Source organism: Patagioenas fasciata, chromosome 3 (assembly GCF_037038585.1).
Source record: "Patagioenas fasciata isolate bPatFas1 chromosome 3, bPatFas1.hap1, whole genome shotgun sequence".
NCBI lineage: Eukaryota > Metazoa > Chordata > Aves > Columbiformes > Columbidae > Patagioenas > Patagioenas fasciata.
The window spans coordinates 109,068,036-109,080,488 of NC_092522.1; the positions used below are offsets into that span (position 1 = coordinate 109,068,036).

Consider the following 12,453-nt stretch of genomic DNA (forward strand, 5'->3'; position numbering starts at 1 on the left):
GGCTACTGAAATAGTAAGATGTATGCATGCAGTAATAAAATAAATGTTTTTCCTGCTTTTAAGAATGCTTGAAGAAGAGAAACAAGCACCATTCTATATGGATTCAGATACTGTTAATCTAATCATGCATTCAAGCAAACCTAAAATAATGCTCCATGTATGGAATTTTACAATAGTATTCTTAACCTAAGAGAGCATTCACACTGTGTTGTTCTTACAAAACAACACACTCAAAAAAGGAAATGACAAACCGTTAGTACCTAAAAGCATTTCTCACACAAATTTTGTTGACATCTTCCTTCTACCACTGGCTGTTATCAAATTACATTGAGTTACCTCATTTGTGAGACACCTAGAATTATTTATTATTAAGTAATGACAAAAAAAAAAATCAGAACACTGAGAAAACAAAGGAAGTCTCAGTAGAATATTACCCATTTTAACAAGCTTTATATATTCCAAAAAGCTGGCAAAAATACCAACAAAGCCAACTCCTGGAAGTAAAACCATGGTTAGCAGAATTCAAGTACCGAAATATTATGCGACAACCAGAAGTATGACATATGCACACAGTTACCAAAAAACCTAAACAATAGCATTATTGTAAAAACAAAATAATATTTTACAGTGGAAACTTACTTGTGCATATTTTCCACTCCTATTATGATCATGATATAGTAGGAAATTCCACTTTGTATAACAAAATGTAAGGCATACCTAGGGGAAAAAAAAAATAATAGTAAACTCTCATGGCTTTTTCATTAATGATAGTAAACTGCCTGCATGTATTTATTTAACATGAAATTAAATAGGTTTTCCAAGTTTTAACCCATCACTGCTTCCAGAAAAGCCTTTTGTTCTATTTAGGTTTTCTACAGCCCTGCCTTCTGTCGAGGGTTTTGCCCTTTAGCCCAACACAGACAGCATCAATGAACAACAACTACACACTTGGCTAGAACTCATAAACAAGAAGATAGTAAATACTGGTAATCCTTAAAATACAAAGATTCTATCTCATAATACTTCCACTTGGCATTATTTCATGTACAAATAACATTAATATTTTGTGGTTCAATTTCCATACTCATCTTTTACCCGTTGTTGGAAACAGATATCTCAGATAAGGCAAATAATATCTTAGTTCCACAATATCTGCATATGGGAAGATTTCCCAGTCAATATAAATGGTAACTCTCTACAGTCAGTCTCTTTACCCTGGGTCATAACGGGATCATGGTGATGATGGTCTTGAAAACACAAACAAAAAAACCCTACATATCACAAACCCACAGATTTATTTTAAAAAGGTGTTCTAACCTCCTCTCCTTATTTATTTGTCACAGCTTTCCACACCATCCTTGTTTGGGAGGTTTGTTTTGTTTTGTTTTAAAAAAAGAGCACTAGCAGAGCACTGCTGGCAAACCATTGGGCAAAAGCATCCAATAAGTTGATTCTCTTTGGCTCTGGTACTTTTAAGTGCCTCAGCAGCACACTTACATGTGCTGAATTACACAACAATCTAGTTTTGGAATTTTTCCCATCAAAAACAGCTACTATTTTGTTATATGGATACTTGCTTTCCGCTTATCATCAGCAATTTCCTAATTTCACAAGTCATCTGTTCATACAGAACTGTCTTCAAAAACTTTAAAAAAGAATCCCAGTTCTATTTAGCTAAAATCCCACAAAGTCTACACATGAACTGCGGGAAAACAATTCACTTCAATATTAACTGACCTTGAAAATCTGGGCTTTTTATGGAAGATCCAATCTGCACGCACTCCTATGCTTCACTACTACATAGTCTCATCTAAGATATGACTACCTAAAATTCAAATGCACATTTAATGTAAGCGATTGCCAATTAAAAACATATTCACTTTTTTTTTTCATAGCAGCCATGTATTACCAACATTGTGTAGCAAAACTAGGCATTAGTGAAATGACAAGAATTTAAGTGGTTTGCTTCTTAAATAGAGAAAGGGACATGATAAAATATCAAAACCTGACCAAAATGGGGTTGATGTGTAGTACTACATCAGGATTATAGTCTCTGAAAATAGTTCTCTTCCAGAGTTGTTAACGGTAGCAATATGATTTATCTCCAATTAAAAAATTAAGAGGGAAACATTTAAATACAAACTAAAATAGTAAATTTTAGCTATATACAAAGGGTATTCTAGGCCTTTTATGCTATTTGCTGTTGTCCCAAGAAAATCATTCCTTCTCTTCCTGTCCTACATCACCATCACAAGCACTACAAACGTGACTGAAGACTAGCATACCTGAAATTGAAAAGGACAACGTAATGACTAATAAACATTCTTACAAGGATTGTAACCTATACATATACTTTGATTCCTTGGGGAGGGGGGAGTGGAATCAAACAAAACTCTTAAAAAACGTGGTTGTGTAACACATACTTAAGCAATAGGAAAACGAGTTGGCACAAGTGCAACAGAAGTATCAACTTTCTAAAGAACGTATACTTTTAACACCTCAAATTATGTTCTTTTCAGCATTTTTAAAAAGCTTTTAGTTCCATGATTGCAAGAAAAAAAATCTTTTAGTAAAATAGAAATTAATTACAAAAATAATTGCTTTAAGTATGATCCAAAGTGAACCAGAATAATAAGGATTTCTACTATGGCATATAATTTCTCTCAAATTTCTTTTCCAGTGTGTATTGCCAATGAGAGGCTTCCACCAACCTTTATTTCTGTCTGTTGAGGATGGAGATTGTTTCTTTCTAAAGTCTTCAATCCCCAAATTTCAGACATGAATATATTGTTAACACTTTCTAATTACAAGCTACAATTAACAATATCTGTTTCCAGTACAATGGATACAGAATGCACTTCGAAAGCTTACACAGCTCTCACAAAAAACACACGGAGGAGCACCTATCTCCTGCATCATCCTGCTCATTTGGTGCTAAAAGTATTTGACATCAGATCGTTCTCTGAAAGCAGAATACCACAGCCAACAGTTTGAGAAATGCACAGGAGTTATGGAATTGTATATACAAGTAAATTGCACATGAAAATCCAAATAATAAAACCTACTGATTTTCCTTTCCTAAATTTAAAAGTAATACGTATCAACTCATGTTAAGAAGCCTTTACAACATGTCAATGCAGAGGCCAAATCTGTGGTTTGGAATTCCAAGATTTACTTATACACACCCTGTTTGTGCACACAGTGTGCACCTTCCCACCTGCACAACAGCTTGATTAATTCCCCCTAGTTCAGCAATAGTCAGTATAAGTCTTCTATATACTTAACGCCAAACAAGCACTTTGTTTACCATGCAATTGAACAAAACTGGAAATTAATTAATCTTAAACCAGCTTGGGAAAATGAGAGCCATTTAGTAAGCTACTTTTGAAAGAAAAAATTTTCACCCAACTAAATGCATATCCTTTATTAGGCCTACTAAAATTCTGGCTCGCTACACTGTGAAAAGATCAAGATATGAAAACAGCAGTCAGAGAAAATTTGTGTTAAAAAGAAAAAACACACACACAAACCAAAGAACAAAACCAAACACGCCTTCCCTCCAAAACATAAGAGGCCTCTCCTCCCCCCAACACTCTCAAATTGAGACCAGGCCCTTTCCAGGTATTTTTTCATCATTACTGCAGTTCTGGCCACTCTTCCTCCAAAATGTCAGACTGTATTCAATATTCAGAAAAAGACTCAGCAAGTTATCTCATGCAGTGAATATTAAGAGAAATTACCTTAGTCAGCACACCTGTGCTGTGCCTCAAGAAAATACTTCTCAAGCAATTTTACAGAAAAGCTGGTACAAATTAAACAAACTGCACTTGCTTCATCCTCCCAAAGCAGCATGTTACTTACCAGTGTGCAAATGGAAGATCTTTCAAAATTTGTGCCCCGCATCAAAAAATTTAAGCTAAATCTATACATTTGCAGCAGCTAAAAATCATAGAATTAGGTAGTTCTTCATAACAAAACTTTCCTGCAAACAAGAAATGAAAATCTACAAGTCCCTGAAAAGTGAATTTAAGTGCAACTTACCATCCAAAACAAAAAAGTGCAAGATAAAGGCCCAGGAGGGTTGCAACAACATGTCTTATAAATGGGCTAGTTTTGCTTGAATGAAGGTATGTTCGAAACCAAATAGCCGCAAGCAAGGCAAACAGTTGGCACACTACAAAGTTGACCTGGATAAAAAAAGAAAAAAGTTGTCACACACTTGTGTATTAAAGATTAACAGCAATACCCAATCAATCAACGTGCAGAACCTCTGGCTCTGCCACAGCTCTTAGCACGTCAGCCTCAGAGAGCTTCTCCCAAGAACCCCCCTCCACAGAGCACAAAACAGTGCTCCCCGGAGCAGCTAAGACGAAAAAATAGATCAAACCTGTAGAAGCAATCTATGAATCAAGAAAAGAAATAATAATTTGTATGTATCTTCCTGCAAATTTTCTGTATACCAAACCACTCTATCAACCATGGAATCACTTATGTTCTCCCCGTAGCGTGAAGACCCAGGTTGGGTTTTCACTTTTTTTGAAATAAAACCATATCAGCTACACAAATCCCTGGCAGATCACTTCAGTGTCCCATGCACTTCAGTGGTACATCATCAGATAAACAGCTTGGCTGCACGATGGACTTTCTTCTTGTACATTCAAGTAACATAGTTTCAGAAATTCCTCCTCGCTTCAGGCCATTTATTCTAGAAGATAGAAAATCTCTTGTATATTAAATATTTGAAGACATTAGGGCACTGAAAAGTGGAATTAAAAAAACCAAACCAATGAGCAGAAAAGAATCATTCTGACCATGGCCTGGAAAAAAAATTAACAGTAAGAGCATGATAAAGAAATAATTTCCTCAAATACAGTAACCACTACCAAAACTGGCTTAAGCTACAGAAAGCCGGATGAATTCCTTTATTTAGAAAAGAACATTTCCCATCCCATGGATTTTTTTTTCTGCTGTAGAAAACTGCCTAACAATGTTCTGTGTCTAATAGCATCATCCCAAGTCAACCTAAGCAACAGCTTGGGGACCACTCCCTCAGGTCATAAGCACTTCAATACAAGACGCTTGCACACACTGCACGCTTGACTGGCCCTTAGCACAACAGCGTTTCAGCCTCTTTGATGTCACTTAGCTGAAATATATACTTTATTCTAATACTACAGGGTACAATGACAACACTCTTTATATTCATGACAACAGGCCTAAGACTGATGTTTGCAGGAACACAGTGCACACCTCTAGTGCTATAATTCAGCCAGTCCATTCCTTCATCATTTTTCAGGCAAGCTTCAGGCAGTAATAGGTAAGGGTCTGAATGTATGTAAACATGGTAATATTTCCAGTAGAAGCTAAATAACACCAACTTCGTACAGAACTCTCATCTTTGTAACAATTGCATAGATTCCCCATTTGCAAATACAAGGATAATTCCACTTTTTCTGAACCACCCTAAAATCTTCTGTAATACCAAGTTCCACAACCATTAAGTGCTCACAGGGAAAGATGCTCAGAAGGCAGGGCTGCTCTTTTTAACAGGAGCAGTTCCCTAAACTAAGCCATCACATACACCTTACCATCCATTCTCTTATTCCCACATTTACAATATGCTTTTAACAGCATTTTAAAAATCCTAAGTGAATGAGGAGATATTCTTTCAGGGTATGACTTGACCTGTTTTCTCTCCTTTGTAAGCAATGATGCAAATGAAACAGAGCAAGGTTTATAACTCTGGACGAATCTGTGGATTTAGTGGAAAGGTTTCATACAAAACTGTCAAGTTTAATGAGCCCCTGGAAGGGAAACAAACTCATAACATTTTTAAAAAAAACAGAAGCCAAGAAATAAAAAAGAAAAAAAAGCCAAATCACCTAACTATGAATTCAGTCTCGATATTTGTGTTTGATATTTACTACAGAAATTAAGCTACGTATATATCACAGAGCACGTTACTGACCCAAAAAATTGTCACCCGAGACATATTAGGAGGTAGAGGGAGACAGAGGAGAAAACTGGGACAGATACACTGTGAAGCTGAGGTGGAGAGACAAAGGAAAGGAATGGGCATGAACACCTGTGTCCATAAGTGACAGCACAGCGGACAAGTCAGCATTGCTGGTTTTACTGAACATCCAGACATCACTGTTTTGGCTGCATTACAGATAATTTGCCTGTTGGTGTCTCATGACATCCCTCTTTTTCAGATTACGTCTCCAAGCAGGGTAGCAAGACCCAGGGAAGAAAAATAGGCATCATCTGGCACTTATTATTACCATGGCAAAGGGGAGAAGTGCTTGGTGTCTCTGACCTGTATCATCATCTCTCACAACCAAACTTGAATTCCACAATTCAGTGTGAGCCTGCAGGTTTAGGAATGTGGAAAAGCCTCATGAAAATGTGCAACGTGAATCTGAACAAAGTGTCCCCTCTCCACTCCCTACCTGCTGACTCCTTTCCAGAGTGCTTGCTCTTGTTTTAGTTACTAACCCAAATGACCAAAATCCCTATCTGAAAAGCAGCAACCCGTTAAACCAAAAGCAAAAACCCACCTTCCTCCATAGGAATATTTTGAGAACAGCAATAAAATTCAGACCAACCCCACAAGCAAAAGTTTCAAGGATGTCAATCCATGATGTTGGTGTTTTGCACACATAACTAAACGACTCAAGCAACACAATCTTGGTCTGAAAGCCTCCCTCACAAGTGGCTCCAGAACTACCAGTGTGTATTTATAAACTGCTTTTCCCAAAATCTGCACAAACATACGCATACTTGGATGCATGAAGGACATTACCAGGATGTTCACACACCACCCTGTGTTTCTTCTCTACTCTTAACAATCCAATCCTGACACTTGCCCTGTTGTGTACCAAATGCAGATTACAAAGCACCAAAGGTTTTGCAGACTTGTAACACATCAAATCCTCCCAAAGCTTTAAATACATATTTGTAAAACCAAGCTATGAAGCAGTTAAGATTTGTGAGCCATGCAGCTTCAGTTTAGCCCTTACGCATACCTGCTTCTGATAATATTCTTTCTGCTGCTTTATTTCATTTTCGCCAGCAGGATTTCTGCTTCATTCAGCAAACAGACAATTGCTGGTTTTTGCTCTCATTCTATGACCCATTAAATGCTTCCCATCTGCATCCTGTACTGAATAGAAACACCTTACATTTCCCCATAGACATGTTTATGAGGTTCTGTCCTAAATGTGGAAAGACTACATAAAATAAACGTAAACATTGCAAGATCAGTATTCCTATTCCTGTTCAAAAAGTGGCTGACTGGCACACAGTGATGAAAACCCAGTGGGTAAAATAAATGCCCACTAACTTTGGTTCCCCGTTTTCAGACACTCAGTGCCTAGTTCTTCAGTCAGTACTTTTAACAGAACTTAAACTAAAGCTGTACTCTGAAAATGTAACTTCAGCTGCTATTTTGAATATCAGCATGCCCATAAATCAGGCCCAAAGTATCTCAAAATGCAAGCAAAACTGAAAATCATCACTACAACATATTTTCATCATCTTGTTTCTCCAGGTCACTCAAACTCTGTGGTTTACTACTGATTTGTATTCTGAATAAGAGAAAGAGCTCATATGGAAGAGCATGTAGCTGCTACTGGGCTGTGTTACAGTCACGAAGGTAATCTTCATCTGACACTTTTCTGCTGTTACAGGCTATATATTCACTTGGTAAACACTTTGGATATCTGATTTCTTACATTTTAAAAAGAATGGAAAACATAGCATATATATCACAAAGTCGAAGCTTATCTGTTTGCAATTATCTGTGGCTGCTTCAGTACAAAGTATAGATTTCTACCACGTCAGCTATTAGAAATAGGTATTAATTTCCACACGGAAATAAGAGTAAACCCTTACCAATCCTATAGAGGGTAGAAAGAGAAACGGACTCTCTGGGCTCTCAAATTGTATCCCATTCACTTCCAATTCCAGCTGCAAGACAATGTGTGCAGTGTTTTAGTTCAAATCAGGAGAGGGCTTCTGCAGCAAATCTCCCAGTCATTCTTGCTTCAGATGCTTTGGTGTGCATTGTATTGGTGTCCAAATACACAAACCTGATTTCTTTTAAGTGAAACCGAACTATAAGATCTGCTCCAAAGGTCAGTGCTCATATAGCCCATGGACTGACCCAAGGCAAAAGCAGTATTTACCAAAATAATTGTAGGATCAATGTTAGATCCTCAGTGCCAATCACTAAATTCCACAGAAGCATTCCTCCTGTACTGCACTACTTGCTGAAGTAAACAAAGCCAAAATTTAACATTTAGCTTTTTCCTAATTACATCTCCCATCTTAACCCACACTGACCAGGGTGGAGCTGACATATGGCTTCACTGTATCCTCACACTGAGATATGTGAAGAACTGAAGATATACAACTTGCCTTGAAATAGAGCACAAAAATCATCCTGCTTCCTAGCAGACCAATGGAACAGCCATTCAGACAGAAAGAGAGGAATAACACGGACAGAGCTGGGCATCACCATCACAAAAGCTTCCACAAAAGCCAGGTGCTTAACCAAGCAGTTATTTTGTTGACAAATGTTATATAGAGTAACTTCAACATCTGGGAGCAGTGTACTTGCGTACCTTTTGAAAACTTAGGTTGAGCTCTTATAACATTGTTTCATATACATTGTTTAAGAACTTCACGACTGGATCAGACACGAGCAGAACACCCACAAAGACAACACATTCCCAAAAGCAGCATGATTATCTCCTCAAACCAAATTCTAACTTGCCCCCTGTGCCTCAAATTAATAAAACCTGTTCCAATCAGCAGCTCCAGTTTTATAAAAGAAATAAGAAGTGGTTCAATCCACTTAAAGCTGAGACTTCCTCGGAAAAAAATTCTGATGCAGTTGCATGGGACAGCAAGTTTCACCCTCAACAGTTATAATTTAGCACATGTGTAAGAAAACAAACACAGAATATTTTACCTCCTCAGGTACAGCTTATATCAACAGCTCAGCTTATAATGAGAGTAACACCTCAAAGTCCCATATAGAGAGCAACATGATATGGAAAATCATGTGCGCAGAAGAATAAAAAATGTACACCAATAATATAAATTGCTAGCCCTGGTTACTCAGCAATGATTAATGTGTTAAATACCACTTAGACATACTAAGCCATTACAAAACGTGCTGTATGTACTCTGGCAATTTGAAAATTAGATCAACTATTTTGGTGCGAGACCGGTGACACAGCTAGTGCAGTTTACAGGCACGCTTTGTGCCTAATGTAACTGTAAAACATGAGCATAAATTCACAGTTTCAATGTTTGGAGTAGCTACAGAAAATGCAAACCCATTGTCATTAACTGCACTAAGCTATCTACATACAAAAATTCCCATTTGCGTGACCTGTGCAAAAGTCAAAAGAAAGTTTATAATAAAACTTTCAAAGACATCTATTCAAGTCTTTTAAAAATGTAAAAGTAATTTATGCCATGCATTTGTAAAAACAAAGTTACTTCTTAGGAAAAAAAAAAAATTGTTTGAGGGATCAAACCTTTACATGTAGCAAAAGAAAAGGAGAAAAAGGTGGCTGACAGCTCCAAGGATTTTCATCATCAAGAGGAAGTTTGGCAAAACATTTAATTTGGACCGCTCGAGATCTCGAACCTTCCGATATAGCCAGCATCTTTAATAAATCCATTAAAGAAGTTTTAAAATTCCATGTTAAAAAATATGGAAGCAAATATTATTTTTCCTATGAAAATGATTTTTAATACACTACTGTGCCATTTTTATCCACTAATTCAGATTTTAGGCTAAGCTTTCTCTTCCTATCAGCTTCTTTTTAATATCAAAAGCCAATCGTTGCAGCCAAACCCTTCAGAATCGTGCTATTTCACAGCACAGAAGGCATTTGCCTCATTCAAAAAAACAGCCAAAGCAGCAGGGGAATTTAATTGATATAGATAATTCCTAATTGGATGGCACAAATTAATCATACAGTCCCACATGGCCTACAATCCACTGAGAGGCAGCAACACGACTGTATAAAGTTTTGCACACCAGCTCTAACAAGGCACCGAGAGGCACTCGGAACCAAAACACAGACTGTGAAGTACAACAGAAACAGTGGTCTAGGGGCTAAAGCACCAAACAAAATTCAGGAATGCTGCATTTTACCCTCTTCTGTCAACGTCACACATAACCTCCTTGGAATTCCTGTCATCTTTGTGCTTTTTCTCATTTTTAACAAATCTTCTTTGTTCAGGAGAAAAAAAAAGTATTAAAACCTGCAAACTGCAATGAATGCCTGTGGCCTCAACAACACGCTTTGGATGAATTAAGGCCCATGTGGGGTTTTTGCTTGGTTTGGTTGGTTGGTTTTGTATGGTATTTTTGTTTAAGCTGTTAATTAAAAAAAAAAAAAAAAAAAGGTAGTATAGTTCTCACTGCTGATGAAATAGGCTTTGGAAAATGGTCACCCAAATATAAGCAGAAGCACTGAATCCTACCCGATCATGCACAGTGCCTAAAATTACAGTCTGAAGATGCAAGATGTGTCACTGGTAACAGCCAATAACCTGCAGAGACAATGAATCTGCAGCCACAAATTTAGGGGTTTTTACCCATTTCACCGCAGCGTGGCACATCTCCTCCATGGAATTCAGTTCTTCTGAGCTGCAAGATGCCAGCACCCTTTCTCTCCCTGTCTCCAGCCATTTTTGTTTTGGCCCACCACTCTGCCATGGAAACAAAGTTATCACAGATGCTTCCTGCCTTGTCTGACAGGGCTAGTGAGCAAGGTGCATGGGGCAGAACTCCTATTCTCCCATCTTACAGCTCTATTTTCAACAAGCATAGTTATTAAAGAGAAAAGACATTGTATAAAACGTTTTTTAACATGAACTACAAAAACACTTCTGAAAAGAGCTCTTGCAAGAGCTGGGAGATCAAGACAGAATAATGCACACTTTATTTAAAAAGAAGCACTGATCTTGAAGCTGAAGCTTTGATTTCTTTTTCCTGAGTCTATAGGGCTATTTTACTAGCAGCAACATTATAAAAACACAAACTTCTCCAAGCATCATATTTGTTGATACATACTTGTCAAAAATTGCCCAACTTTATCACAACTAATGAAGCCTCAGTTCTGCCTTGTTTCTCAAATGTCAGTATTTTCTTGTTCTTGCTGCCTGTTAGGTCAAAACCATTTCCCTTTTCCACCAAAACAATCAGCTAAGGAATTAAAAACAACTACAGATGTTCACAAAAAGCTATTAATACTTATAATGCAGGAGAGCTGATGCTTTTTGCACAGCAACCAGACAGCAGTACAGATGGATCTTCTTCTGCCCAATTGCTAACCTTCATCCAGTATAAAAGAAAACTAACAGTTTGTACAATTATCCAATAATTGCTTACTGCCGAACCACTAAGAGCTGAAGAGTCAGAATAACTATTATTTGAAAGCCAACGATCAATTTTCCAACTATTTGCTGAAAATTGCTGCCCTGATATTTAAAAAAAAAAAAAAAAAAAGGAAAAAAGAACACTTTCCACAGTAAAGCTGAAAAAAAGCAATTCCATGACAAGAATCAAAATCAAATGTTTGGTAATTTTCTTCAATTTATTGGGAAATGTCAGAAAAAGAAGTCCAGAGACTATGGTACAGGTATCTGATAAAGGTGAAGGACACTTAAAAGATTAATAAGGAGAACTCTTCTTGTTTAACTGATAGGAAGAAACAGGGATCCCTCTTTCAACTCAAAGACTGTAAATTTTGTGGCAATGCTTTCAAATGCATTGTTTGTTCAAACAATAACAAGTGTCTTCCATTATGAAAATGTGGCTAATCAACAGTCCTGCCCTTCAGGCTCAACCTCACTTCATGGTTGAAATCTGCAGAAATGGAGGAGAAGCAGTAACGCTTATTTTGAGGTGGTATCCATATGGGAGATGTTTATGTTAAGGCAGTGTGTGCTTTGTAGCAAAGTCTGTTACTGCGTGTTTATACAGTACCAAATATAAAGGAACACTCATTTTCAGAGAAGACTTCCAAGCACAGCCCCTCTAATAGCAGCCACTTCCTTCAAGTCCATACTCGAAACATGTGTCTATCAACTTTGACACCACCGGCAAAGCTTTTTAATTGCTGCACAAATATACTTCATATGAATGCACTGGCAGCTGTAAGGACTTACTCATCAGTTTCTGAATGCTTTCTTTCCAAGCTGATTTCAGTCCAAAACATCAAAGACAGCCACGACATAACGTTAATAATAGTACTTCTATTTCCAGGATTAACTTCCAGTTTCTAGCTTGTAGTTCTTAAGTATGCTGGAAAGAGTGAAGAACATCATGAAGAACATGATGTAGGCACAAGTATTATAATCTGGTTTGTTCAATGAATGAGCATCAAATCCAATAAGCTTTTTCAAACAAGGCTTACTAAACCA

At 37.3% G+C, this 12,453-nt stretch overlaps 1 protein-coding gene across 1 annotated transcript in view; it reads right to left on the reverse strand.

Moving 5' to 3' along the window:
• MBOAT2 (membrane bound glycerophospholipid O-acyltransferase 2) overlaps positions 1-12,453 on the reverse strand; it is a 97,425-nt gene that overhangs the window by 75,908 nt on the left and 9,064 nt on the right. Inside the window, exons 2-3 of the mRNA XM_065834342.2 lie at positions 4,042-4,187; positions 640-717 (exon numbers count right to left, since the gene is read on the reverse strand). Of these exons, the coding sequence (XP_065690414.1) occupies positions 640-717; positions 4,042-4,187 (224 nt within the window). The remainder of the gene's footprint in view (positions 1-639; positions 718-4,041; positions 4,188-12,453) is intronic.